The sequence below is a fragment of the Momordica charantia genome (assembly GCF_013281855.1).
Source record: "Momordica charantia cultivar OHB3-1 chromosome 7 unlocalized genomic scaffold, Mcharantia_2.0 BLBB01000007.1, whole genome shotgun sequence".
In the NCBI taxonomy this organism is placed as follows: Eukaryota; Viridiplantae; Streptophyta; class Magnoliopsida; order Cucurbitales; family Cucurbitaceae; genus Momordica; species Momordica charantia.
The window spans coordinates 10,276,700-10,304,098 of record NW_028275165.1 but is presented as its reverse complement, the minus strand read 5'-3'; the positions used below and the strand labels follow the sequence as shown (position 1 = coordinate 10,304,098).

Below are 27,399 nucleotides of genomic sequence, written 5' to 3'. Positions count from 1 at the left end.
TTAATTTTTCTCTTTTTTAAAATCCGAAGAACATCCAGAGGAAATTATAGTGGCTGAGATTGCTCCGACGCCCCCAAACTGTAATTTCCGGTGCGTTAGGTTTCTCACTTCCAACGAAAAATAGAAAAAAGAAAAAAAAGGAAGTACACAAGAAGCAACTCTTCTTCACTGCAAAAATTTGGTTCCTCTTCAGTTTTCTTTCATCTTTCTTCTCCTTCAATTCACCTCCTTAATTGCAAGAAACTATGTGTTTTCTGCCGAGTTTCTGGTGATTCCACTCTCATGCATGATCGGAGCAGCCACTGTTCCCTTCAGAGTTACCTCCATCCATGGCTGTCCCCCAAGGTACTGTTGTTTTACCTCTGCTTAGGGCTTTTCTTAATTCTTACTCTCAGTTTGGTTGCCGAGAAATTTTTTAGAAATTATGGAGTTTTTTTAATGTTTAGAGTTTCTGTATTTGTTTTGTGATATTCAAGATTGAATTACTTAGCGCTGCTTAAGTTAATTGTTTGGTGTTTAACACACACACACACACACACACACATATTTTCTTCCGTTTCTAATGTTTTCTCGGCAGCTAAATGGAAAGTTTACTTAACGCTACCAGATCAGTATTGTAACGATGCATTACTGTGAGGTGGAGATAGTAGTTTGCTGATTACTGATTAGAATTTCTCTCTTTTCTACATTCTAAGGTTTTGGCGTCTTCCGGTTCGTTTTGGTGAGGATTCTGAATAAGGAATTTTCATTTTAAGTTCTTTTTCGGCGAAGCATCTCTATCTTGTTGCGGTGGCTTCTGAAAATAATTTTTGAAGTTCTATTTCAACTATTTGTTACAAGAGTAAAAATTTTCACACATGTCCCCTGATACAGTTAAATATGGAATTCTTAATTTTGTTTTCATGAAAAAGAGGCGGATCGCTACCGATTTCTGTCGCTTTTTTTCTGTTTTGCAGTAGCATCAAGAAGCGAGGTGACAAAACCAACAACGGCTTCATCATTTAGAATTTTTTATATCCCAAACAATGAAAGGAGGTTTTCGTTTTACCCGTTGCTCGTTAGAGAGGATTTGAAGCAGCGGCAGCTGCTCAGGTCCGTTGATGGATCCCAACTCCTCAGGAGAAGACTTGGTTTTTAAGGTGATAATCCCTCCCCCCTTATCAAAGAAAGAACAAAGAAATGAAGAGAAGAGAATAAAAGACGAAAACTATTTATTACTGAGGTTTAAAGTCGTGTATTTTATGCATATGGTAGACCAGGAAACCATATACAATTACAAAGCAACGAGAGCGCTGGACAGAGGAGGAGCACAATAGATTTTTAGAGGCGTTGAAGCTCTATGGCCGAGCATGGCAGAGAATTGAAGGTAATATTTTGCTCAAATTTCATTGTCCCTCTTGACTTTTGTTTATTTCTTAGCATATAACATTGTTTGGATGAATTATATACTTTGTGATATGTGATGCAAATACAATTAGCATCCAGTTAATTAATCAGAATATGCTTTAATGAAATATTTTGTTATCTATGATCCAAATTTATGGTTGCTGTTGAGCTAAGTTAATCTGGATAAAGAAATGAGTGCTACTTAAGTTTATTTTATCACTGCTTTTTCAGTCTTATAGTTATGGCTGACTTTTGTCCACTTGGAGGAGTTTCTCCCAACTCTATTGGATTGAGGCTAACTTTTCCCCTCTTTTGTAATTTCATTGGTGTATGAAATTGTTTCTGATAAAAAGAAGAAAGAAAAAGATTCTCCTTAAAGGTTACCTGATTTTCCATTGCATGCTTTTATATCCAGAACATATTGGAACAAAAACTGCAGTCCAGATACGAAGTCATGCACAGAAGTTCTTTTCAAAGGTCAAAATGGGCACCCTTCTCTACTTATTCTTATTTTTTCTGCTTTGCTTCTTCTTTGTTTGTAGTCCATGATTTTGATGGTTTTATTTTATGAATATTGCCTTCTAGCAAACTTCTTTCCTTTTGTATTCTTTTTTGGTCCAGTTGTTTTGTTCACAATCTTTCTTACTCATCAGTAGAACGTTTGAGTGTTTCTTACAGGTGGTTCCATTTGTTTTAGGATAACAGGTAGTTCCATTTGGCATTATGGCCTAGGTGCCTTTATCCTGTACGCTTGTTTTTATGTATGCTGAATATAGATGTTGCTTTATCTCTAGTATGGATACTAGACTGATGTTAGTTTCACAACATCGATGATCCTGATCCAAATGATTTATGTTGCTTTGAGGTTTTGAAATTTGATCTTTGAGGTAAACAAAAATGTTTGAACGAGAAGGCTATGCTTAGTACTAAATCACCCAGACATTCAAACCTAAAGTTATTGTATGACTTTTCTTTCCTAGGCTTGAAGGTTTTGCTTACTACTAAATCCTTGGGTTCAGAATGATAGAGTTCTGAGTTTTTTGGATTGTAGGGTACTATCAAACGTTTACTGAAAGTTCCAAGCTAACAGGGAAGAATGCACAGTTCAAATAGTTTAAATAACGTGAGCACAGCTTTTAGTGGCACAAAGGAGGTACTGGTGACAGCATTGAATTAATAATTTCACAAACGGACTGATGTCTTGTTTCAGGTCGGTCTCAACTTGGATTAAAACATCATTTTTTTATGTGAGCATGTAGTTAAAGAAGAAAGCTGATGTGTTGTTCAGTTCTCTATGTCTTGGTAGACCTTGAGATGTTCAGTTCTCTATGCCTTGGTAGACCTTGAGAAGGTATAAAGAAAGAAAAATAGAAGTCTAGAAATGAGATGGAGAAAGACCAAAAGAGTTTATTTAATCATATATACCCAAGAAAGGAAATATTAGCTTAGGAATTAAGGTAATTAATAAGCTAATTGAGCACTGTTCTATAGAGATCTCAACCTTGCCCCTTGAACATAGGCTAGTTTGGGAACATACCTAGAAATCTATGCCCACAATTAAGAAGATGACTTTGAGCTGGCCAAGTTCAATCAGGATGAGGGGAAAAGGTAGCCTACTAAATGAAGGGCACAATTTCTTGCTCTCATCTTTGAAGGTATGACTAAAATGGACTTGATACCTTCACAAAGACATTAAATGGAGCTCAACGAGAGTCTCTTTGTAATAGGCTCTAGTTTGAGGGAGAGTGTTATAGTATATAGAGCTGTAGAAAACTTAGTAACATGCGTCCACTAGTTGTTGTTGGTCTTTTTTTGTATCTGTGAGTGTTCAGGCCAGTTTACATGCACTTCGACTATTCTCGTGAATAACTGCCTGATCTATTATTTTTGGATATATGAAGTGTATGAAATATGATTGAATGCTTTTCTCTCAAACCTCTGTTAGGCTATTTATATGTGCAAGATTTTGTTATCTATTCTATATAAATTTGTCTGCTTCCAATCTTGTAACATATATATGGTCATAAATTAAAGAAGGACAATTTCAGCAACTCCACATTAGTGATGAGATTAAATATATATTCCTAACTTGTTTATGGCCCTGCTCTTGTTGTAATTTTCAGGCTTTCCAGCTATTTCTTGTTTATTCAAAATTTGTTTCCATGTTGATAACATTTTATCTAAACTTTTAGCGATGATTCCTTTTATAATTTTATTCTTTCAAATAAAAATGATTTGTTAAAGAAATCTGGGGCTATTTGCGACTAATTGTGTTTATTTATTTATTTTTTATTTTTTAAATACGGCATGAAATAAAATAGTTTTTTGGTGCATGAAACCTGAGCTCAGCCAATAGAATTTGTGGTCAAAGGACGTGCTGTTTAGTTTTTAATTATAATATTTGCATGTTACATACCTAATTCAGTGTCCTTGATGTGACTTATTTTCATGTAAGTTACCTGACGTACATGGTACTTTCTGCTTCCAGAATGATTTTTCTCTGTTGTCATAAAACAATCTCTCTATCAGAATCACCTCAGATTCTTGCATGGGGAGATAATGGTACGTGATTCAGTTTCTTTCTTTAAGGGCGTCTTTAAGCACTGTCCATTTGCTGAAGACAATTACCACTAACTGGCCAACCATCCTTGCTTGATGATAATGACTTGTCTGAATATCCATCCATCCGGACCCTTTCGTGATGTATCACTCATGGTAATATCGACTTGATATTAGATACCCATCCTGGGGCTATGTTCTATAATGCAAACCTCCACCTAGTGAGAAGGAGAACAATGCTGATACACCTATCCCACATAATATTGGCCATATATTCACGGTCCTCTTGGACGACTCTTGAAGCCCACTTGTCTGTAATGCTTGCTCATGCTATGATGTGTTATATACCATGGGATGCCTCATATTGGCCCACCTTGGCCTAGTATAGTGGAGAGTTAACACTGTGTTTGCTGGCCAACAATACATTCTAACAATACATTCTAAGGTAAATCAACGTTGGCGCTAATGTATGCAGTAATGTACATAGATAGTGGCAAATGACTCTTTGACTTCATTGGACCTACATTCTCAACCACATGATCCCACTTTGAGTTTGCTGATGCATCATCCTCTTTCGTTGAATTACGATATTTTTATTGGTCGAGGGGTGGTAGGCCAACTAGTGGCTCAACTTTGGCCCAAGGGTAGTGTGGTCAACTTTCGCCGAGGGTGGTGGGGAGTGGAACACCATGTCCCTATTACATTTGAAGGTAAATTCACTCTACCACCCACAAATATAGAAAGTGACAAGGAGCCACTCGCTCCCTTAAAACCCACGTTCTTGGCCTTGCAGATGATTCCTACTCTTGGCTTGCTTTGTCATTGATGTGTTTCATGTGCTAAGTAGGGCATTCGCGGGTTGGGTTGAGTTGCTTTAGGGACATTTTGTGGAGCAACCTGAAAATTTGGGTGGTTGGGTCACACAACCGAAGGAATCGATCAACACCTAACCTTTAAAAGTTTGGGTTGGGTTGTTAACATTTTGTGACAGACGTCAGACAGTGAGAGAATGCCACGTAGTATAGAGGGTAAGCATGTCAAACTGACATTGACAGTGACAGAGAAGATTGGAATGGAATAAAGACAAGGGTTGAATGCAGGTTGGTTTATTGTGTCAAACATGCAGGCCATCAATGATGTACAGTGAATGAAAAAGGAAGAATAAGAAGAGAGAGAGAGATAAAGTGAGTAGCATTGTTCCATTGAGATTTGAGAGGGAGGAGAGAACAATAATTGAGAGTAATGAGAGAACAGAGACTGACTGAGTGAGTGAAGAGAGGGGTTTGGGGATCGAAGGCTGCTTGTCCTCTACGAATGTCTCGGTTCTCATTAATGGCAAACCCATAGGTAAGATTTTTGCTAAGCGTGGTCTCAGACAAGGGCAAAGATCTTGTGGGAGCCAGTAGTTGATAAGATGAAAGCTAGACTTGACAAGTGGAGCAATTTGCGTCTATCCAAAGGTGGGAGACTTACTCTAGCACAATCTGTGTTGAATAGCATTCTGGTGTACTTCTTCTTGCGGAAAGGTGGAGCTGATAAAAAGGGGAGTCACCTTGCTATTGGGAAACAACTTCCCTTCCTCAAAAATAGGGCGGTCTCGGGATTGGTTCTTTAAAACAGAGGAATCCCAATCTCTTCTATTCAAATGACTTTGGAGATTTGCTCACGAGGAGAAAGCATGGTGGGGAGTTCTCAACATCTTTTTGATTGCCTCAGGCTTGTCCCTAAATGTGGGGGAAGACTTCGTTGATTGGGATAAATTGTGAGGAAGATGTGGTTTCGCACCGGAGCAGTATGTTGGGTTGCAGATTGGAAAGCCTGCCTTGTACCTATTTAGGTTTCCCTTTGGGAGGTAATCAAAGGGCAAAGATCTTGTGGGAGCCGGTCTTAGACTTGACAAGTGGAGGAATTTGCTTCTATCCAAAGGTGGGAGACTTACTCTAGCACAACTTGTGTTGAATAGCATTATGGTGTACTTCTTCTTGCGGAAAGGGGGAGCTGATAAAAAGGGGAGTCACCTTGTTATTGGGAAACAACTTCCTTCCCTAAAAAATAGGGTGGTCTCGGGATTGGTTCTTTAAAACAGAGGAACCAATCTCTTCTATTCAAATGACTTTGGAGATTTGCTCACGAGGAGAAAGCATTGTGGAGACGGGTTGTTGGAGCGATTTACGGGGTACAGAACCATGGCTGGTTTTCTATCCCCACGAATGGCTCCTCGAAAGGTCGCCCTTGGATAGATATTGCTAGAAATAGAGGCAGCTTTGAGAAGTGGAGCACTTTTAAAGTTTCAAAAGGAGACCTTCCTCAAAAATAGGGTGGTCTCAGGATTGGTTCTTTAAAACAGAGGAACCAATCTCTTCTATTCAAATGACTTTGGAGATTTGCTCACGAGGAGAAAGCATTGTGGAGATGGGTCGTTGGAGCGATTTACGGGGTAGAGAACCATGGCTGGTTTTCTATCCCCACGAATGGCTCCTCGAAAGGTCGCCCTTGGATAGAAATTGCTAGAAATAGAGGCAGCTTTGAGAAGTGGAGCACTTTTAAAGTTTCAAAAGGAGACCAAGTGAGATTCTGGGAAGATGGCTGAGCAGATTCCTCGCCTCTTTCAGCATCCTTCCCAGATCTGTACAAGATTTCAACCAAAAAAGATTGCTCTGTGGCAGATTGTTGGGTGACTTCCTCCCATACTTGGGATTTGGGGCTGAGAAGGAATTTTTTTGACAGAGAACTTACTCGATGGGCAAGCTATTAGAAAAGATCGATTTTTGGTAGCCAGGAAATGGGAAAGATAAACTTCGATGGAAAGGGGATAGCAGTGGGATTTTTTTGGCAAAAATAGTGTTCTCCCTTCTGTCTAAGGCTTCACCAAAGCTGAAAGCACCCGTCGTCTCCTACATTTGGAATTTCAAGGTGCCAAAGAAAGTTAAATTCTTTTTGTGGACAGTCTTCTACAAAGGCCTAAATACGGCTGAGAGGCTCCAAAGACGATTTCCGTTTTGGGCTTTGTCTCCTTCGGTATGTGGGCTTTGTAACTGTGCAACGGAGACAATAGATCACCTCTTCCTTCATTGCCCTTTTGCTACGAAGGCATGGGATTTCGTTCGGAAGGAGCTGGATTTACAGTTTTGCCTTCCTAGGAGGATAGATGATCTGTTTCTTGAGAATTTTGGGGGAGGTTTGCTCAAAGGTAAAGCATATGTTCTATGGAATTGTGCGGTTAGAGCGACACTTCGGTTGACTTGGAAGGAAAGGAATAGGAGGCTTTTTGAAAACAAAGACCCCACCGACGAGAGTTTTTGTGAAGTTTTGTGAAGAAATACAACCCCTAATCCATCATCTCTATAATATACCAATGCCCTTTGACACAAGAACTTTATCAAGAAAAATCCCAATCAACTTTGTCAAAGGCTTTTTCAATGTCAAGCTTGATGACCACACTTTTTTTCTTCTTCCTTTTTCACTCTTCTATGAGTTTGTTGGTTACGAGGGATGCATCAAGGATTTGTCGGCCTGCAACGATGCTCTTCTTTAATGGTGTAGGGCAGTAAAACTTTGAGTCTTTCGGGGAGGACCCTAGCAATTATCACATACAAGAGATGAGGCTAATTGGATGATAGTCCCCTATCTTTCACCTATATCTTTGACTAGCTTCACAATCACTATCCTTTATACTTGGATCTAGCAGAATTAATCTCACTCCATCACTTTTAATTAGCCTTTGTTCTAAACTTACCCTAGTTTTCTTTTAATTTGATTTGTTTGCGAACAGACTTGTGACCTTAATTGTTGTCTCATTCTTTCCAGCCTCTAGGTTATTCCTAATCTTAGGATTTTATTATGTCTAAGATGATTATTATTAGAGGACATGAATCAAGGGGATCCGACTTATACAATTTAACCATCAAGTTCAAAGGCCATAGCATGCTTTTGAGTGGCATCCTTTTGTCCTTTGGGTCATCAAAAGTTTGTTCTCATTCTCATTACTTGTCTTCCTATTCTATACAATTATTTCTCCTTGTCAGGAGGTGTCTTTTTTTGATCCATTTTCTCCATCATCTAGTCCTTCTTGCCCACATATTACTCAAGAGTCAAGTCTAGTCCAGGCAATAACAACCTCAACATTGAGAACTTCTTTTATGGTGGTCTTTTAAATGATATTTATACGAAACAACAAATATTGCCCTCATCTTTAATCAAGAGTCTGCGAGTTCCCTCTAGAAATTCATCTAGCGAGTCTTGTGGATCACCCTGTGACCCATGATAACATGGAAATAGATGGTTTAATCTTAGAGTGAAGATTTGAGGGATGAAATTATAAGATTTATGAGAAAGTTGTTAAATTGAAAGAGATGCGATTATTAGCCAAGTTTCTTTTAAGAATATTATGGGAATTCATCTGAATTATTTTTGGTTAATGTCTTCAATTTGAGTTGTTATTTAAGGTAAGGAGAATTTGAATTCTCATTCCTCCATTTAAAGGAGAAAGGAGAACGCTATGGACTTCAAGAATATTATCCATAGGCATGGGATGAGTATGTGGAGATAGGTCTTCAGCCTGGAGTATTGGAGTAATTTTTTTTTCTCTCTCTCTCCCTAACAAGAAAAAACTTTTAAGTGATATATGAAAAGGAAAAATGTTCAAGATACGAACCCCCAAGGGGTGAGAGAAGTAAAGAAAGAAAACTCTTTAGAAAAAGCTCAACAAGAGCAATACAAACAATAATAGATAAATAACATTTAGAATCAAGGGACAATGCTGAAGGAACTATGCGAACTGCATACAACTAAGCATGGAGAACCATAAGAATTTCAAAAGAAGATGCCGAACACGTCTTAAAGGCCTGACTTGAAGAATGCTTGAGGGATAAAATAATTACTTCCCTAAAACAAATACTGCAAAGAGAACCAAGCAGAGATCAGCCACTCTTGGAAGAAACCAACAAAAACCAAACTTGGAGTTGTCAAATATAAAATATATTTCTTCTATTTCCTTTTTCGTGGCTACAGTGGTATCTTTTCTTCTCATCATAAACAGGAAGCTTTAGTTTTAAGAAATAGTGGACTTTATCCCTCATCTAGATTTTGACTGATACCAGGTGGCTGGACAAGATGTAAACCTTTCTTTGGAGTAAGTGAGACTTTGAAGGAATATTTGTATTTGAAGTTGTTAAATTATAGTTTATTTTATTTTAAAGGTTTCCTATTGTATTTAGGTTAGGGTTTTCTTGTTCTAATACGTAAGTGTTTCCCTTATACTAATAGGCAAGAATTTCTTTTTAGTTTCTTCTTTGTGACTACTATTTATATAGCCTTGTATCAATCATTTGTAGTAATCAAGTGAGAATTATTTTCAATCATTTGTAGTAATCAAGTGAGAATTATTTTTCCCTTATCAAATTAACATGGTATCAGAGCCATAAGGCTTTTTTGTTGATTGGCCTTCATCTCGACTATTTTCTTGTTCGTGGGTTTCTTCCGTTACTATTTTTTGGACCTGTGTGGGTTTCTTCCATCATTCAGCCGTCGTCGCTGTCGCTATTCATACGCCGCCGTCACCACCGTTTCAATTCTGCATCGCCGCAGCTGTTTGATCGCCGTTTTTCCGTCGAGGTCTTGTTCGCCGCCGGTTGTTTAGTAGTCGGAGTCGTTGTCAGAAGCGCCGTCGTCGGGTTCTGGGTGTGTTGTTCGTGGTCGTCGGATTTTTTGTGTTCGTTATTTTTCGGTGTGGCCGTCGATTGAACTGTTCGTGGCTGCTAGGTATTTATCTCTCAAAGAGTGGCGGCTAGGGTTTCAAAAGAAGACTAAATATTGCTTGGTTTGGTTCACGGTTTTCGGTTCGGCTCGGTTTTGCTTGATCCGATTTGTATTGATATAGTTTCAGCTCGGTTTTTTTTGATAAGAAACAAATTATGTGTATTCAAAACAAGAAGGCCCCTAAAGGGGATACAAACAAAAGGCGGAGGGTAGAGCTAACCCTCCCCAAAGCTCTATACAATCACCGCTTTCCAATCTTGTGTAAGCAAAAGAAGATTGTAGTTACAAAAAACTTTCTTGTGTAGTATAGCCCACCAAGAAGCTAGATGCTTAATATTCACACAAAAAGAATCTAACAAAATCAACTTATCTTCAAAAAGCCGACAATTCCGTTCCTTCCATATCGACCATAAAAGAGCCTGGGCCGCACAATTCCAAAGAACCCAAGCTTTGCCCTTGAGCTACCTTCCTCCATAACCTTCAGCAATGAAATCTTCAATTCTTCTAGGAATACAGAGAGAGAAATCTAGCAAAGAAGCTATAAACCCCCAAACTTTAATTGCATTTTCTTTAATGTAATTAAAGTTTGGGGGAAAACATCTTCATTTTCTTTAATGGTGAGACCAGCTGGAACAAAACCACAATAATTGCCTTTAACTTTAATTGCAACGTCCATACATTCAAGTCTAGCAGCATTTTCATCAGCATAATCAATAAAACCTCCAAAACAGTTCCCTATCTTCTGAAACAAGTCTTCACTCCAAAGATGCAGGGGGATATTTCTAAACTTTATCCATCCACCATAGGATGGGACCACAGTGCTATACCCGTGTTTTTCCTTGGTCCATTTTTCCACTCTAAGAGTTAAATCACCAAAAGTAACCCAGCCTTTATTCATACTCAACAAATGAGCCAGATCTTCATTGGGGCACTGAAGAATGGCTTTGTCAGGGTGGAAAGCATTAAGAATAAGACTTGGAGTTGACTCTCTAAAGTTTCTAAAATTTTCCCCCAGTTGTCGTGGAAATCTCTTCGGGTAAGAACTAGCACTTGGTTCCAATTTATGGGTCTTATTTCTTTCTTTTGAGGATGACACTTCTTCTGTTCAGTCAGGTTAGGGGATTTGGTCACCGCATCCACAAAGGAGATTTTCTGGTTTGGTTGTTTTGTGTGTTTAATACTTTTCTCTTTGCTTTGGGTTTCAAAACCATTAAGAAAATCAAGAAGAAGCTGCTTAAAATCACCCCAGCCTCTGAAGTCTTCTCCTGCAGGAACCACAATGTTTGTTTTTCCACCTGAATTCTGCACTTTAGTGATTTCAATGAAACTGCCTCGTTTATTGGTAGTTTTCAGGATAAAAACAAAACCATTGATACACTGTGTCTTCCTAAAAAACTTCTGAGCTTGAGGGGAGAGAAGAAGGTCATCTATCGAGTCTGAAAGCCACACCACAACAACTTCTTCTAAAGACACAAAAAATCTTCGTTGCAGGTGGAACTCTTCTATCAAGATCACTCGACCTTTAGATCGTTCGTCGAAGGAGCATGAAAAGGATTTGTTCTCTATCCTCACATTCAGACGCCGATTTGCCATATCGGAGCCAAAGACAGTGTCGACGGTGAGGTTAGTGAAGCCATGTCATGGAAAGGATGGTGTTGAGATGAAGATGGACGAAATGGTTGAGGGGAGAAGGGAGAGAGGAGAGGAGAGAGGAGAGAGCTCTCTTGTATGTTTCCTTGATTTTCTGACCCTGCTCAAGATCTCTGCCTTAACCCCATTTCAGTATTCAAACAACTCTAGTTTTAGCCCGGTTTGATCTAGTTATGGTCCGGTTCAGCCTTTTCTGGTCTGATTCTACTTGGTTTGGTCCCGTTTTGCTTTGTTTTTTCTAAAATCAAAGTCTAACAAGAAACTATTATGGAAGAAAATTATAAATCTTCCACGGGAGACCTACAATACATCCACCCTAGTTATAGGTTGGATGGAAAAAATTATTTAAAATGGTATCAACTTGTTCAAACGTTCTTAAAAGGAAAAGGAAAATTGAACCACATTATTGGGAAAGGACCCAAACTAGAAGATCCAAAGTTCGATATGTGGGATGAAGAAGATTCAATGATCATGTCTTGGTTATGGAATTCGATGACTCCGACTGTTAGTGATACATGTATGTTTCTTAAGACTGCAAAAGACATATGAGAAACAATGAAACAAACTTATTCCAAAGTAAAAGACGATGCACAAATATTTGATATCAAAACTCGTATCTTTAGAACAAAACAAAGTAATCGAACAGTGACATAATATTCTACAAGTCCTCAAAACTTATGGCAAAAACTGGATCACTATCAATGTATTGACATGAAATGTACTGAGGATGCTGCTACTCTAAAAAAGTTTGTCGAAAAAGACCGAATTTATACTTTTCTTGCAGGTCCCAATGTTGAATTTGATGCTGTTCGAATACAAATTTTGCGCAAAGATCCCTCATCCCTAAATGAGGTTATTGGCGTTTTTAGAAGTGAAGAATCTCGTCGTAGTATTATGCTGAAACCACAAACAGAAGGATCGGTCATGAAAATAGGAGGTACTAAAATGATTGAGGTAGAAAATAGTACACGTACAGGAGTTAACAATTGAGATGGAGGAAAATCAGGAAATAGAGACCATGTAGTATGCATTTATTGCAAGAAACTTGGGCACACCAATGATAAATGTTGGAAGCACATGGCAAACCTGCAAACTATCAGAATTCAAATTCCAAGAATTGGACGAATAAAGGTAGTGCAAATAAAGGACATAGCCAAGCTCATATTTCATCAAGTCAGAAAGGCGTTGTGACAGAAGAGAGTTTTGGAAAAGGAGAACTAAACACAGATGAGATTGAAAAGCTAAGAAGTTTTTTGGAAACCTTAAAAAAGAGTCCTAATTAAGGTACATGTTCGGTAGACTTTTCGGGTACAACTTCACACTCTAAACTCTCTACTTGGATTATTGACTCTGGTGCAACTGATCATATGACAAAGAGTAGCTGTCATTTAATCTCCTAAGTCCTTGTCCGAGCAATAAAAAAATATCTACCACAGATGGTACTCTATTATCAGTGGCTGGTCAAGGTGACATCCAGATAAATTCAAACATTATCTTAAAAAATGTGCTTCATATACCTCGTTTAACTGTTGATTTGATATCAATAAGAAATTTGATCAAAGATTTGGGATGTCGAGTAACCTTTTTCTCTTCTTCTTGTATTTTTCAAGACCAGGGCAATGGGAAGACGATTGGACTTGCTAAAGAAAAAGATGGACTTTATTATCTTGATGAACCTATTGGTCTAGATAGTGTTGGGAAAGATGTTCAAGTCTTAGTTTCCTCACAAACTCATCCTTCTTTAAATAATTTTTGGTTGTATCATTATAGGTTAGGACATCCCTCATTTAGATCTCTTAAGATTTTATTTCCAGATTTGTTCCAGAATTTTAATTTTGATTCAATTCAGTGTGACATTTGTGAATTTGATAAACACAAGCGTGTTCCATTTCCTAGCAATAATAAACGAATTTCAGTTCCTTTCTCTCTTATTCATAGTGATGTTTGGGGCCCCTCCAACGTGCCAAATACTTCCAAATTTTGTTGGTTTATTGTATTCATCGATGACTGTACTAGGGTTTCATGGGTTTATCTTTTAAAACAAAAATCTGATGTTGGTTCTACCATTCAAATATTCTTCCATAAGATCAAAAATCAATTTGGAATCCAACCCAAACGATTTCGTTCTGACAATGCTCGAGGTTACTTCAACCAAACCTTAACATCATTCTTTAAAAAACATGGAGTTATTCATGAATTATCTTGTGTGGAAACTCCTCAACAAAATGGGGTGACTGAAAGAAAAATTGGTCACATCTTCTGTGACCCGTGCCCTTCTTTTTCAAAGAAATGTTCCTAAATCATTCTGGGGGAAGCTGTATTGACAGCCACTTACTTAATCAATCGGTTACCATCTGCTACTACAGATCAAAAAACTCCTATGAATATCTTATCAAAATTTTACCCTGACTTCTGCACAAAAAATAACTTGATTCCTTGAGTATTTGGTTGTGTAGTTTTTGTTCACGTTCATAGTCATCAACGAAGTAAACTTGATCCACGAGCACTCAAATGTATTATTGTTGGATACTCGAACACTCAAAAGGGATATAAATGCTACCATCCTTCTTCTAAAAGGTATTTCATCTCTGTCGATGTTACCTTTTATGAAGATGCTAGCTTCTTTACTTCACCTTATCTTCAGGGAGGGGGAAATATTGTTGGAAGATAAGAATTTACCTATTCCTAATCTCACTTTTCCTTCAAGCCCTTAACTAATCACCTATACCAAACCCTTGTCTCACTTTGGGAGGGGAAATATTATTGGAAGATAAGAATTAACCGGACTTGTACTCAGTATCCATTGTCTCACTTTGTATCATATGACAAACTCTCAAGTCAGTATAGAAGTTTTATGGTTAACCTTACTTAGATAAATATTCCAAAAACATATATGGAGGCAATACAACATGAAGATTGGAGGCAAGCAATGAACCTTGAAATGCAGGCTTTAGAAAAAAATAAAACATGGGAGTTGATTACTATGCCTAAAGATAAGAAAGCTGTAGGATGTCGTTGGATATATACTGTAAAGTATAAAGCGGATGGAACACTCGAGAGGTACAAAGCATGGTTGGTTGCTAAGGGATATGCTCAAACATATGGAGTTGATTACCTTGAGACCTTTGCGCATGTTGCCAAGATGAACACAGTACGAATGTTTCTATCTCTTGCTGTAAATGATGGATGGGACATGTTACAATATGATGTAAAAAATGCTTTTCTACATGGTGATCTTGAAGAAGAAATTTATATGGAGATTCCACCTGGGTATCAGCAACCAGGAAATAAAGTTTGTAAATTAAAAAATGCGTTGTATGGATTAAAGCAATCTCCTAGGGCATGATTTGGTAGATTTTCTCAAGTTATGAGGAAGATGGACTATAAACAAAGTCAAGGAGATCATACATTGTTTATAAAACATTCTGCTACAGGGGGAGTAATAGCATTGATTGTTTATGTGGACGATATTATCATCACAGACAATGATAATAATGAGCAAGATAAACTAAGAAATTGTTTAATCCAAGAGTTTGAAGTGGAAGGCTACCACTCTAGAAGAACTACAGGCTCTAGAGAAAAATGGGACTTGGATACTTACTGACTTGCCCCCAGGTAAACGCACAGTTGGATGTAAATGAATTTTTTAGACCAAACACAAACCAGATGGTAGTATAGAGCGATTCAAAGCTCGCCTTGTGGCTAAAGGATTCACACAAGCTTATGGGATTGACTATCAGGAAACGTTTGCTCCAGTTGCCAAGCTGAATACTATTCGGGTACTTCTCTCTATTGCAACAAATCTAGATTGGCCCTTGTGTCAACTAGATGTAAAGAATGCATTTTTAAATGGCGATTTAGTAGAGGAAGTATACATGGACATACCTCCTGGATTTGAGAACAGGTATACTAGAGGAAAGGTATGTAGACTTAAGAAGTCTCTCTATGGACTAAAACAGTCACCTCGGGCTTGGTTTGGAAAATTTACAACTGTGTTGAAACAAGATGGCTATACTCAGTGTCAATCCGACCATACCCTCTTCATCAAGCATTTCTCACCAAGTAAGATCACTGTTTTAATAGTATATGTTGATGATATAATTCTCACAGGAAATGTTTCCGAGGAAATTATTCGACTGAAGCAACTTCTCTCAAAGAAATTTGAGATCAAAGACTTGGGACACCTATGGTATTTCCTAGGAATGGAAGTCGCAAGATCTAGTAAAAGGATTTCTGTTACTCAACGAAAGTACACCCTAGATCTCCTAAGGGAAATCGGGATGAGTGGCTGCAAACCAACAGATACACCTATGGATGCAAACTCAAAACTTGGAGTTAATCCCGAAGATGAACCAGTTGATCGAGGCAGATATCAACGTCTAGTTGGGAAACTTATATACTTAACTCATACACGACCAGACATTAGCTTTGCGGTTAGTGTGGTAAGTCAATTTTGAACAAACCTTCAAAGGAACATATGGAAGCTATGTATAGAATATTGAGATATCTCAAGCACGATCCTAGGAAGGGACTCATGTTCAGAAAGACCACAAACCGAGCACTTGAAGTTTACATTGATGCAAATTGGGCCGGATCTCTAATTGATCGGAAGTCAACATCAGGATATTGTTCCTATGTATGGGGGAACTTAGTGACGTGGTGCAGTAAGAAACAACAGGTTGTAGCTCGAAGCAGTGTTGAAGCTGAATTTCGATCATTAGCCCATGGGATTTGTGAAGGAATTTGGTTAAAACGCCTTCTCACTGAGCTCAAGATCAAGACTGAAGGTATAGAGGTACTATGTGATAATCAATCTGCCATAGCCATTGCAAGAAATCCAATACATCATGACCGGATGAAACATGTTGAAATAGATCGTCACTTCATCAGTGAAAAGATTGAGACACAGTCTATTAATCTAAGACATATGTCTTCTCAACAACAGGCAGCTGATATATTAACTAAGGCATTGCATCCAACCAGCCTCAGTAGATTGATTTCGAAACTTGGAATGACGAGCATATATCATCCAGCTTGAGGGGGAGTGTAGAAAATCAAGCTTAATATTAGGGATTACTTTCCTTGTATACCATGTAATATATTCCTTGTAGAATTAGACTATACCTAATTTCTAGTCACTTGATTGAATATACTCTTGTATATATTGCCCTCTATTGTATTGAGAATAATAAGAAAAACTTTCTCATATAACTTCAATTTAGGTTAGGGTTTTATTGTTCTAATAGGTAAGTATTTCCTTATCCTAATAGGCAAGAATTTCTTTTTAGTTTCTTCTTTGTGACTGTTATTTATATAGTCTTGTATCAATCATTTGGAGTAATCAAGAAAGAATTATTTTCTTTTCTTATTATTAACATGGTATCAGAGCTCTAGGTTTATTCTAAAATTTTTTTTAACTTAGTTTTTGTGCCCATTAGGGTTTTGTGCCCATTAGGTTTTTTGTCCATTAAGATTTTGTTCATTACTGTCGCCGCTCAACACATGACCACCGCCGGCCACCGTCGACCATCGCCGGCGACGGCGTCGGCGCCGTTTGCTGATTCGTCAGCGCTGCTGTTTTTCGAGTACTGTTCGTGGGTTTCGTCTTGCCGCCCTTCGTCACGGACAACGGTCACCGTCACCGCTGTTATTCGTCGCCGCCACCGTTGCCGCTGTCATCCTTTGCTGTTACGTCCGGTCCAGTTAACCTGGTTCGTCCAGTTCGGTTCAGATAGTCTGGTTTAACTGGTTCGGTTCACTTGGTTCGGTCCAGCCAGTTCGGCTCCTTTAGGCTCGGTTCAAAATCGTTGTTGGACTGGTTCAGCGTTTTTTCAGTCCGGTTCAGTTCATTGTCGGATCGTTTCGACAGGTTTCAGTTCGTTTCAGTCAGATTTGGTTCGGTTTGGAATATTTTGGTTCGATTCAACTGTTTTTGATTCGGTTCAACCCTCTTTCGGTTCGGTACAGTACTGATTTTTCAGTTTTGGATCTCCATTTTTGAGTTGCAGTTTAGTCTTGGTATCAATGTCACAGTCGTCCAAAATTACAAAAAACTTGGACATAAATGAGATCAAACAATTAAGGAGCTTTTTAAAAACTTTGGATAATGCTCCTAGTCAAGGTACAGGTTCGGTAACTTTGACGAGTACAACTTCCCAGCCTAAACTTTGTACCTGGATTATTGATTCTGGTGCAACAGACCATATGACGAATAGTAGCTGTCATTTTATCTCTTATAGTATTTGTCCGAGCAATAAGAAAATTTCTACAGCAGATGGTACCTTGGTAACAGTAGCTGGTCAAGGAGACATCAAGATAAATTCAAACATTACTTTAAAGAATGTGCTTCATATACCACGTTTAACTGTTAATATGATATCGGTAAAGAATTTGATCAAAGATTTAGGTTGCAGAGTAACTTTTTCTGATTCTTCTTGTATTTTACAGGACCAGGGTAATGAGAAGATTATTGGACTTGCTAATGAAAAAGATGGACTTTATTATCTAAATGAACTTGTCGGTTAGACTAGTGTTCCAGTCTCCTTCACCTCACAAACTCATCATCCTTCAAGTAAACTTTTGTTGAATCATTATAGACTAGGACATCCTTCATTTCGAACTCTTAAAATATTGTTTCCCGATCGATTCCAAAATCTTAATCCTGAGTCAATTCACTGTGAAGTTTGTGAATTCGCTAAACACAAGCGTGTACCCTTCCCTAGTAATAATAAACGAATATCAGTTCCCTTCTCTCTTATTCATACTGATGTGTGGGGTCCCTCCAATGTTCCAAATGTTTCCAAATTTCGTTGGTTTATTGTGTTCATTGATGACTGTACTCGAGTCTCATGGGTTTATCTTTTAAAACAAAAATCTGATGTTGGTTCTACCATTCAAACATTCTTTCATATGATAGAAAACCAATTCGGAATCAAACCCAAACGATTCCATTCTGACAATGCTCGAGATTACTTCAATCAAAACTTAACATCCTTCTTTCAAAAACATGGAGTCATCCATGAGTCGTCTTGTGTGGACACTCCTCAACAGAATGGAGTGGCCGAAAGAAAAATTAGTCACATCTTTTCTGTGACACGTGCCATTCTTTTTCAAGGAAATGTTCCTAAATCCTTCTGGGGGAAAGCTGTGGTAACATCCACTTATTTAATCAATCGGTTACCATCTGCTACTCTAGACCATAGAACTCCTATGAATATCCTATCAAAATATTATCCTGATTTTCGAACAACAAATAACTTGACTCCTCGAGTATTTGGTTGTGTAGCCTTTGTTCATGTTCACAGTCATCAGCCAGGTAAACTTGATCCACGAGCACTCAAGTGTATTTTTGTCGGATACTCGAACACTCAAAAGGGATATAAATGCTATCATCCTCCTTCAAAAAGGTTCTTCATCTCTACTGATGTTACCTTTTATGAAGACACCAGCTTCTTTACCTCACCTCATCTTCAGGGGGAGGAACTATTATTGGAAGATAAGGATTTGCCCATTCCCAACCTCACATTTCCTATATCAAATCCTTTACCACCACCCTTAGACACCTTACCAGGAGCATCTAACCCTTCTACTACTACACCATTACAGGTTTATTCAAGAAGGAACACTGAAAATGATAAGCACGTCCAAGAGTCTGAACATATCCCTGTAACTGAAATTGATGAGAAAATAATCAATGATGAATTAGACATTATAGTATCTACTAATGATGAGTCAGACATTACAATATCTGCTAATGATGAGTCAGACCTGGATTTGCCGATTGCTTTAAGAAAGGGAAAACGGACTTGTACTCAGTATCCATTGTCTCACTTTGTATCATATGACAAACTCTCAAGTCAGTACAGAAGTTTTATGGTTAACCTTACTCAGATAAATATTCCAAAAACATATATGAAGGCAATACAACATGAAGAATGGAGGCAAGCAATGAATCTTGAAATGCAAGCTTTAGAAAAAAATAAAACATGGGAGTTGGTTACTATGCCTAAAGATAAGAAAGCTCTAGGATGTCGATGGATATATACTGTAAAGTATAAAGCAGATGGAACACTCGAGAGGTACAAAGCACGGTTGGTTGCTAAGGGATATACTCAAACATATGGGGTTGATTACCTTGAAACCTTTGCGTCTGTTGCCAAGATGAACACAGTACGAATACTTCTATCTCTTGCTATAAATCATGGATGGGACATGTTACAATATGATGTAAAAAATGCTTTTCTACATGGTGATCTTGAAGAAGAAATTTATATGGAGATTCCACCTGGATATCAGCAAGCAGGAAATAAAGTTTGTAAATTAAAAAAGGCGTTGTATGGATTAAAGTAATCTCCTAGGACATGGTTTGGTAGATTTTCTCAAGTCATGAGGAAGATAGACTATAAACAAAGTCAAGGAGATCATACATTGTTTATAAAACATTCTGCTACAGGGGAAGTAACAACATTGATTGTTTATGTGGACGATATTATCGTCACTGGCAATGATAATAATGAACAAGAGAAACTGAGAAAGTGTTTAATCTAAGAGTTTGAAGTTAAAGAATTGGGAAGACTGAAATATTTTCTTGGGATAGAAGTAGCCTATTCTAAACAAGGCATATTCTTATCAGAACAGAAATATGTGATTGATTTACTTTCTGAAACAGGAAAGCTTGGCAGCAGACCAATAGGAACGCCGATTGATCAAAACCATAGATTATGTGCATCTGAAGAGAGTCCTCCAGTAAATAAGGAAACTTACCAGAGGTTAGTTGGAAAATTAATATATCTTTCTCATACGAGACCAGATATTGCGTATGCTGTAGGAGTGGTAAGCCAATTTATGCATAGTCCAAAAGAAATTCATCTTCAAACTGTGTACCGAATACTCCACTATTTAAAGAACTCCATTGGGAGAGGATTGTTGTTTAAGAAAGGCGAGAAACTCAATATAGAAGTTTATACAGATGCAGATTATGCAGGATCGATAGACGATAGAAAATCCACTTCTGGCTATTGTACTTTCTTTGGTGGGAACTTAGTGACATGGAGAAGTAAAAACAAAATGTAGTTGCAAGATCAAGTTCAGAAGCGGAATTTAGAGCAATGGCATTGGGCATCTGTGAATTACTGTGGATAAAAATTATTTTAGAAGATTTGAAGATTCCATGGGAAGGGCCTATGAAACTTTATTGTGATAATAAGTCTGCCATCAGTATTGCACATAATCCAGTTCAACATGACAAAACCAAGCATGTTGAAGTTGATAGACACTTCATAAAAGAGAAGTTAGATAGCGGCCTCATATGTACTCCATTTGTACCAACAAACAATCAAATAGTAGATATTCTTACAAAAAGATTGAACACCAACAACTTTGAGCATTTGGTTAATAAGCTGGGAATGTAAAATATTCATTCACCAACTTGAGGGGAGTGTTAAATTATAGTTTATTTTATTTTAAAGGTTTCCTATTTTATTTAGGTTAGGGTTTTATTGTTCTAATAGGTAAGTATTTCCTTATCCTAATAGGCAATAATTTCTTTTTAGTTTCTTCTTTGTGACTGTTATATAGCCTTGTATCAATCATTTGGAGTAATCAAGAAAGAATTATTTTCTTTTCTTATTATTAACAAAATGGTTCCGGTAGGAGCCCTTGGACCAACATTTATAAATCATGGCAGCAGGTAGCTTCTTATGCTCATTTCAAAGTTGGTAATGGTAAAAGAGTCCTTTTTTGGCATCGTATATGGGTAGGAGATACTATGTTGAAAGATAGATTCCCAGCCATTTTTAGAATATCCTCGACCCCTTCTATCTCTGTCGAAGATGCATGGGATAGGAGTATGTCTTGTTGGCGAGTCCTCAATCGACATTCACTGAAAGAGGAGGAGGTTGTGGAACTAGAAACCTTTTGACCATACTCTCTTCAATTTCACTTCATGACACAGAGGACGTTCGGATTTGGAGTTTAGAGAACTCAAGGGCTTTTACGGTCCGTTCTTTAGGGAAGATTGGGGCTCCAACTTCTCTTTTTCCTACAGATGTATACTCTTCCCTTTAGAACTTGAATATTCCTAAAAGGGTCAACCTTTTGTCTTGGATTCTCCTTACGGGCAAAGTCAATTCTTTAGAGTTTCTCCAAAAGAAGTTGCCCTTTATGAAGCTACAGCCTACGGTTTGCTTCCTATGTGTTGCTAGTGGTGAGACTCAACAGCGTATCATTTTTTCATGTCCTTATGCAGCTGAATGTTGGGCTCTTTTCTTCTCTTTGTTCAACGTCTTTTGGGTTTGGAATTTGGAGGTTTCCAATAATATTTTACAGCTTTATTGTGGTGCCCGCTTCCATAATAAAGCAAATCTTCTTCGGCTTAATGGGTTTAAAGCCATAATCTCAAAAATATGGTATGAAAGTAATCAAAGGGTTTTTAGGGCAAACAAAGATTCTAGAAGGATTGTTTGATGCAAATCCCACCATGGATCCATTGAATGTACCCGAGGGAGCAATTACAAGAAGCAAAGCAAAGAAGATTCAAGAGGCTTTCATATTACATCTTCAAAGGCTAGCTAATGCACACAAGGAGACGAAGATTTTTGAAGCCAAAATTATTTATAATGTTACTTCAATGAGTCAAGAAGAGAATGGAGCAAAGATGACACGGAAAAAGTTGTCTATTTTGAGAGATGGCACGGAGGACAAGAAAAGTGTGTAGAATTATGAACAGGTGCCTTGACAGATTGCACCTCTTGGGAGTTTGTGAAGTCAAAGCTTGTCAAACCTCATCCAAATGTGAAGCGTCTCCTATATGTGATTTCCAAGACAATTTAAAGCTATTCTACGTTTTCTGATCCATATTTAGTTGTCTAGATTGATGTGCAATCAAGTTTTAATTTGCATGTCTTATTTTCTTCCGTTTGCATGAAGTAGGATTTTGAAAGACTTTTGGTATTCCTTTGTTGAACGACCCTTTGGCCTATTTAAAGGCTTGTATTCACCTTGTTATGGCAGATTTGAGATATTGAAATCAAGAACTTTTGTTCTTTAACACATTTGGTGTTGTCTCTTTCAAATCTTGCTTTAGGTTTGATGTTAAACCGATTCGGTCGATTAGTCTCGATCAAGCTAATTTTGGAGTGTCGTCTTAGGATCTAGGAGTGACCATCATAGATTCTAGGTTTGATCTTTAGAGTTATTCATCTTTTAACCTTACTCTTGGTTGGAATCATTCGGTAAGTTAGTCACTTTGGTGAATGTTTGCAAGGATCGTAGAGGACCTCTAGCTTTGTAAACCCGAGCAACCTTGGTGCTTATGATTGTTTCTCTACGCCAAGTATAAAGCCTCACAACGGTGTGCTCTTTCTGGTTTATTCTCCAATTATTTTTCGAGTATGATTTGTATGGATTGAAATGACTTTTATAACTCCCCATTGCTATTGTTATTAAATTTCTTTGTTACTTTTTTTTCTTTTCACTCCTTCAGGAGTTTGTGTCCTTGAACATTTTTCCTTTTCATCTCTTAAAGAAAAGCTTGTTTCTTGTTCAAAAAACTTATTCACTTAAACTTCAGGGTTGAGTGGTAATTTAATATGATATCAGAGCAACAGATCTTGTATCCAAACGATAGAATGTCAGTTTCTCTCAAATTAATATTGATAGTACACTTGCTGAATTTCATGCTAATTTTGACATCAGCGAGTGAGATTGTGTGAAGAATATATTGAAGATATTAATAAGTTTTTGGGTTGAATGGTAGATTTTATAGTGGGGAATCTTCTAGTATTTTGAATACTTGTTCTTTATTCAACTAAAGTATTCTAACTCGAACACTGGAGCTCCTCTGGCAAGCACCATGCTAGGTTTCACACTCTTAAGTAATCTTCTCTTATTTTACAGCTCACTGGACGTCACTGTAGATTTTGACTGTTGACAATAGTTTGATGGATATTTGTATATGTCAGCAAGTTTATGTTTGCTTAATATGATGCATGGATGATTGAATTCTTATTTAAAATTTTTTTAATGGTTCATATGAAATTTACATTGTTTCATAAAGTTCGCTTTGTCATCCATGATCCTGTAAATTGAAACTTAACATTTTTGTTAACATTAATAGTTTAATTCTGTTAGAGTATAGATATTAGTATATTTTATATTCTTGTATTAATATTAATTTGTCCTTTACCTTCTCCTTATAGGATTAGGTCAATCTTGTATATTTGTCTATATATATAGACTTTAATAATGAGAATACATAACATTGGATTCTCTCCAACCTTAGTCTCTACATGGTATCAGGGCTCTAGGTTTCTTGTCCATTAGGGTTTTGTTCCTTAGAGTTTTGTTCATTGCTATCCAACTGAACTCACTACTATCGTCGTCGCCGCTGCCGTTTGCTGATTCGCCAGCGCTGCTGTTCGTGGGTTTCGTCTCGCCGCCAATCGCCATTGCCGTCACCGTGTGCTTTCGTCGCCGCCAGTTGCCACCCGTCGCCTTCGCCCCTCTAGTTGTCGTGGGGCAGCAGTTAGGGTTTCTAGTTTCAGAAAACATCTAATCCGGTTTGGTTCCAGTAGTTTGATTCATCTGTTTTGTTTGGTTCGGGTGGTTTGGTCTGGTTTTGCCGTTTTGTTCAAATAAGTTCGTTTGTTTATTATGGTTGAGAAGAAATCAATCGTAACTTTTGAGGTGATCCCAATGATATCAAAAATCACAGAACACAAGTTGAATAGATTGTTTGTCTAACAAGTTGGGCATGATTAATATATATGCACCAACTTGAGGGGGAGTGTTAGAGTATAGATATTAGTATATTTTATATTCTTTGTATTAATATTAATTTGTCCTTTACCTTCTCCTTATAGGATTAGGTCAACCTTGTATATTTGTCTATATATATAGACTTTAATAATGGGAATACATAACATTTGATTCTCTCCAACCTTAGTCTCTACAAATTTGTACACTATCACTATTAATTTGGATTCTTGACTACACAACATGTTTTATTTGGTCAGCTAAAATGAAGTGAACTGTTTATAAAGTGTATTGAGTTTTTGATAGCCTCATTTTAGTTTTGTAGTTAACTTCTTGTAATAATAATGTCTGCCAACTTCAGGCAAAAGCTTGCACTCTTTAAAGTATGAGACGATCTCTACAGTTACACTTACAAGGTCCCTTATCCTTGAAAGGACTGTTCACCGAAACCACCAGTTTCATGTTCCTTCTGGAGTCTGAACTTTTGTATGAACATACCATATCATGGAAACCAGCAGTTTCCTGTTCTTTCCTGTTCCCTGTACAAAGTTGCCAGTTAATTCTTCAGTAATTGTTCCACTCACTACATGGATATTCTTAGAAGATATGTTTTTGCTACGTCATTATTGTAAGAAGATATGTTTTATGTTCCCCAAGATTCTGAGATTTTACATTTTTCTCTCAGTTGGAAAAAGAAGCACTTGTTAAGGGGATACCTGTAGGACAAGCTCTTGACATAGATATTCCACCACCTCGTCCTAAGAGGAAACCAAGTAATCCTTATCCAAGGAAGACTCCCATATCAAAGCTGGGATCAAATGACGGGAAGCTCTTGACTTTAGTGTTTTCTTCGCAGAGCAAACAAATCTTAGATTTGGAGAAAGAGCCACTGAATGAGGTGTGTGGCATTTTTTATCTTCCTCCAATGTACTGATGTTCATTTACTATAATATTTCGCTTTTGTTACTTATATATTAGGGTACTAGTGGAGAAGAACAAGCAACTAATGAAAAGGATGCTCATGATGATAATTGCTCAGAAGTACTTACCCTATCACGGGAAGCTTACTCTTTTTCCTCGAAAAACAAAAGTTCTGTACCAGTGCAAGTGAAATTGAAACACTCGTGTGGTTTCAGGGAGTTTCTGCCTTCAGTTAAAGAGGTAATTGTGCAGTATAAAAGGAATGAATCCAATATGTTCTTTTAACTTAAATTGAATGAGAATATCTAATTACCTTGATGCCAAACAGCTACTTCATGAGAAAGTCACTAGCAAAGTTTCAGAATTGGAGATTTCAAGTGCTTCACATGAAAAATTGGTGTCTGCTGAAAAGAAAGAAGCTTTAAGTTGCGTACTGTCTAGAGATGAGATGCAGGCCGCTCATAATTATCCGAGGCATGTGCCTGTGCATGTGGTAGATGGAAGCTTGGGAGCAAATGCTCAAGGTTCTTTAACAGATACCCCGCTGCTGGATTCCACTTTTCATCCAGTAACGGAGGTTCCAGGAGAGCGTGGTATACTTAGAAATCCATCTGATTCTGTTTCCTTTGAACATCAAAATAATACACCTAGGTGTATTTATCAATCATATCCACCCATTCATCCTACTCCATTCACCTTACTTCACCCTGACCAAGAAAATTGCAAGTCACTTCATCACATGTCTTCCTCATTTTCGGATCTTATTGTGTCTACCCTTCAACAAAACCCTGCAGCCCATGCAATAGCAAGTTTGACAGCAACATGTTGGCCCTATGTGAATTCTGAAACTTCTGAAGATTCTCCTTTATCTGATAAAGAAGGTCTTAGGACCAAGCAAATGAACCCCACTCCAAGTATGGAAGCCGTTGCTGCAGCAACTGTGGCAGCTGCAACTGCATGGTGGGCGGCCCATGGACTGCTACCTTTATGTGCCCCTTTTCATTCTACCTTTACCAATGCTGCTATATCAGCTCCTGTAGTACAATCATCAGATATCTGTCCAAATCCTGCGTCCAAGGACAAAGCAGAAAGTCCCCTACAAAATGCTGCTTTGCAAGATCAGCACCTGGATGCAGAACAATCAGAAGCTTTGACAGCTCAACATTCAGGTTCCAAGTCACCTACTCATTCATCATCTGACTCTGAGGGTAGTGGAGGTGCAAATGCAAATGCTATGGTGAAACCTGCCCATAACGAAAAGACACCTGCTGTAGCCGAGTTTCACGATTCAAACAAGGTTAAGAGGGGAAAACAAGTGGATCGTTCCTCCTGTGGTTCCAATACACCTTCTGGAAGTGATCGGGAGATAGATGCATCAGAAAAGAACGATAAAGAAAAGGAGGAGGAAACGGAGCTTGAAATGAACCGTCCAGCCGCTGAGTCCAGTAATCGTCGCAGTAGAAGCATCAGTAACACAAGTGAATCTTGGAAGGAGGTTTCTGATGAGGTAAAAAGGGTATGTTGTTTTATTTTATAGTCTTTGTTGCATTTTTCTTCACATAATGCTTACGTTTTCATGTAATTTGTATTCGATAGGGGCGGCTGGCCTTTCAAGCACTCTTCACTCGTGACGTATTGCCACAAAGCTTTTCACCTCCTCATGATGTAGAAAACGAGAATAAGGAGAATGAAAATGTTAAAAAAGATAGTCATGTTGTAGATAAAGATAGTGGTGCAGCGGTTTTGGATCTTAACAACAAGACTTGTGGATCTTCTAATCATCAAGGTATGGAGAGAGATACATCACCAACAGGTGTCAACAACGGAGTGGGCGAATTTCTCACAATCGGACTTGGAACTGGGACGCCCAAGAGTTGTCGAACTGGATTTAAACCTTACAAACGATGTTCAGTGGAGGCAAAGGAAAAGAGAATGACAACTTCCAGCAGCCACTGTGAAGAGGGAGGTCAAAAAAGACTACGCCTGGAGCAGAAAGCCTCAAATTGACAGTTGATTGGCATGCAAACAAGCAAAGGAAACCTTTGTCTTCTGCATGTATATCTAACCTTCCTCGTCAATCTATCTTTCCTACTTTAATTCTTCGCGTGTGTACTATAAAATGCCTACATTATATGATTGGTACATTCGAACTTATACTACTGAAACTGAACATTTACCTAAATTTGCCTTCTTTTTGTAAGAATTGTTCAGTACCAGTAGCCATTATCAGGCCATCTCTTCCAAGACTGTAGTTTCTTCATGAGACGGTATATATTTAGCATGTTTTTCTTCTGCCTGTCCCACTATGTAGGAACCAGAAACCAAATTTGTTAATCGTGTAAAACTAATCGAAACAACGGAGACATTCCTTCT

At 37.9% G+C, this 27,399-nt stretch overlaps 1 protein-coding gene across 1 annotated transcript; it reads left to right on the top strand.

Moving 5' to 3' along the window:
* Positions 1-27,399, top strand: LOC111023811 (protein LATE ELONGATED HYPOCOTYL). The gene is made up of 9 exons (XM_022301291.2): positions 1-345; positions 696-721; positions 912-1,139; positions 1,255-1,366; positions 1,802-1,863; positions 24,791-25,003; positions 25,084-25,266; positions 25,355-26,542; positions 26,623-27,399. The coding sequence occupies exons 3-9, from the start codon at positions 1,101-1,103 to the stop codon at positions 27,031-27,033; spliced, it is 2,208 nt and encodes a 735-aa protein (XP_022156983.1). The 5' UTR covers positions 1-345; positions 696-721; positions 912-1,100; the 3' UTR covers positions 27,034-27,399.

Coding starts and splice junctions, on each gene's coding strand:
- LOC111023811 (XM_022301291.2), top strand. CDS start 1,101: ATGGATCCCAACTCCTCAGGAGAAGACTTGGTTTTTAAG. Junction 1,864..24,790: donor CACAGAAGTTCTTTTCAAAG/GTCAAAATGGGC, acceptor TTTTTCTCTCAG/TTGGAAAAAGAAGCACTTGT. Junction 26,543..26,622: donor TTTCTGATGAGGTAAAAAGG/GTATGTTGTTTT, acceptor TGTATTCGATAG/GGGCGGCTGGCCTTTCAAGC.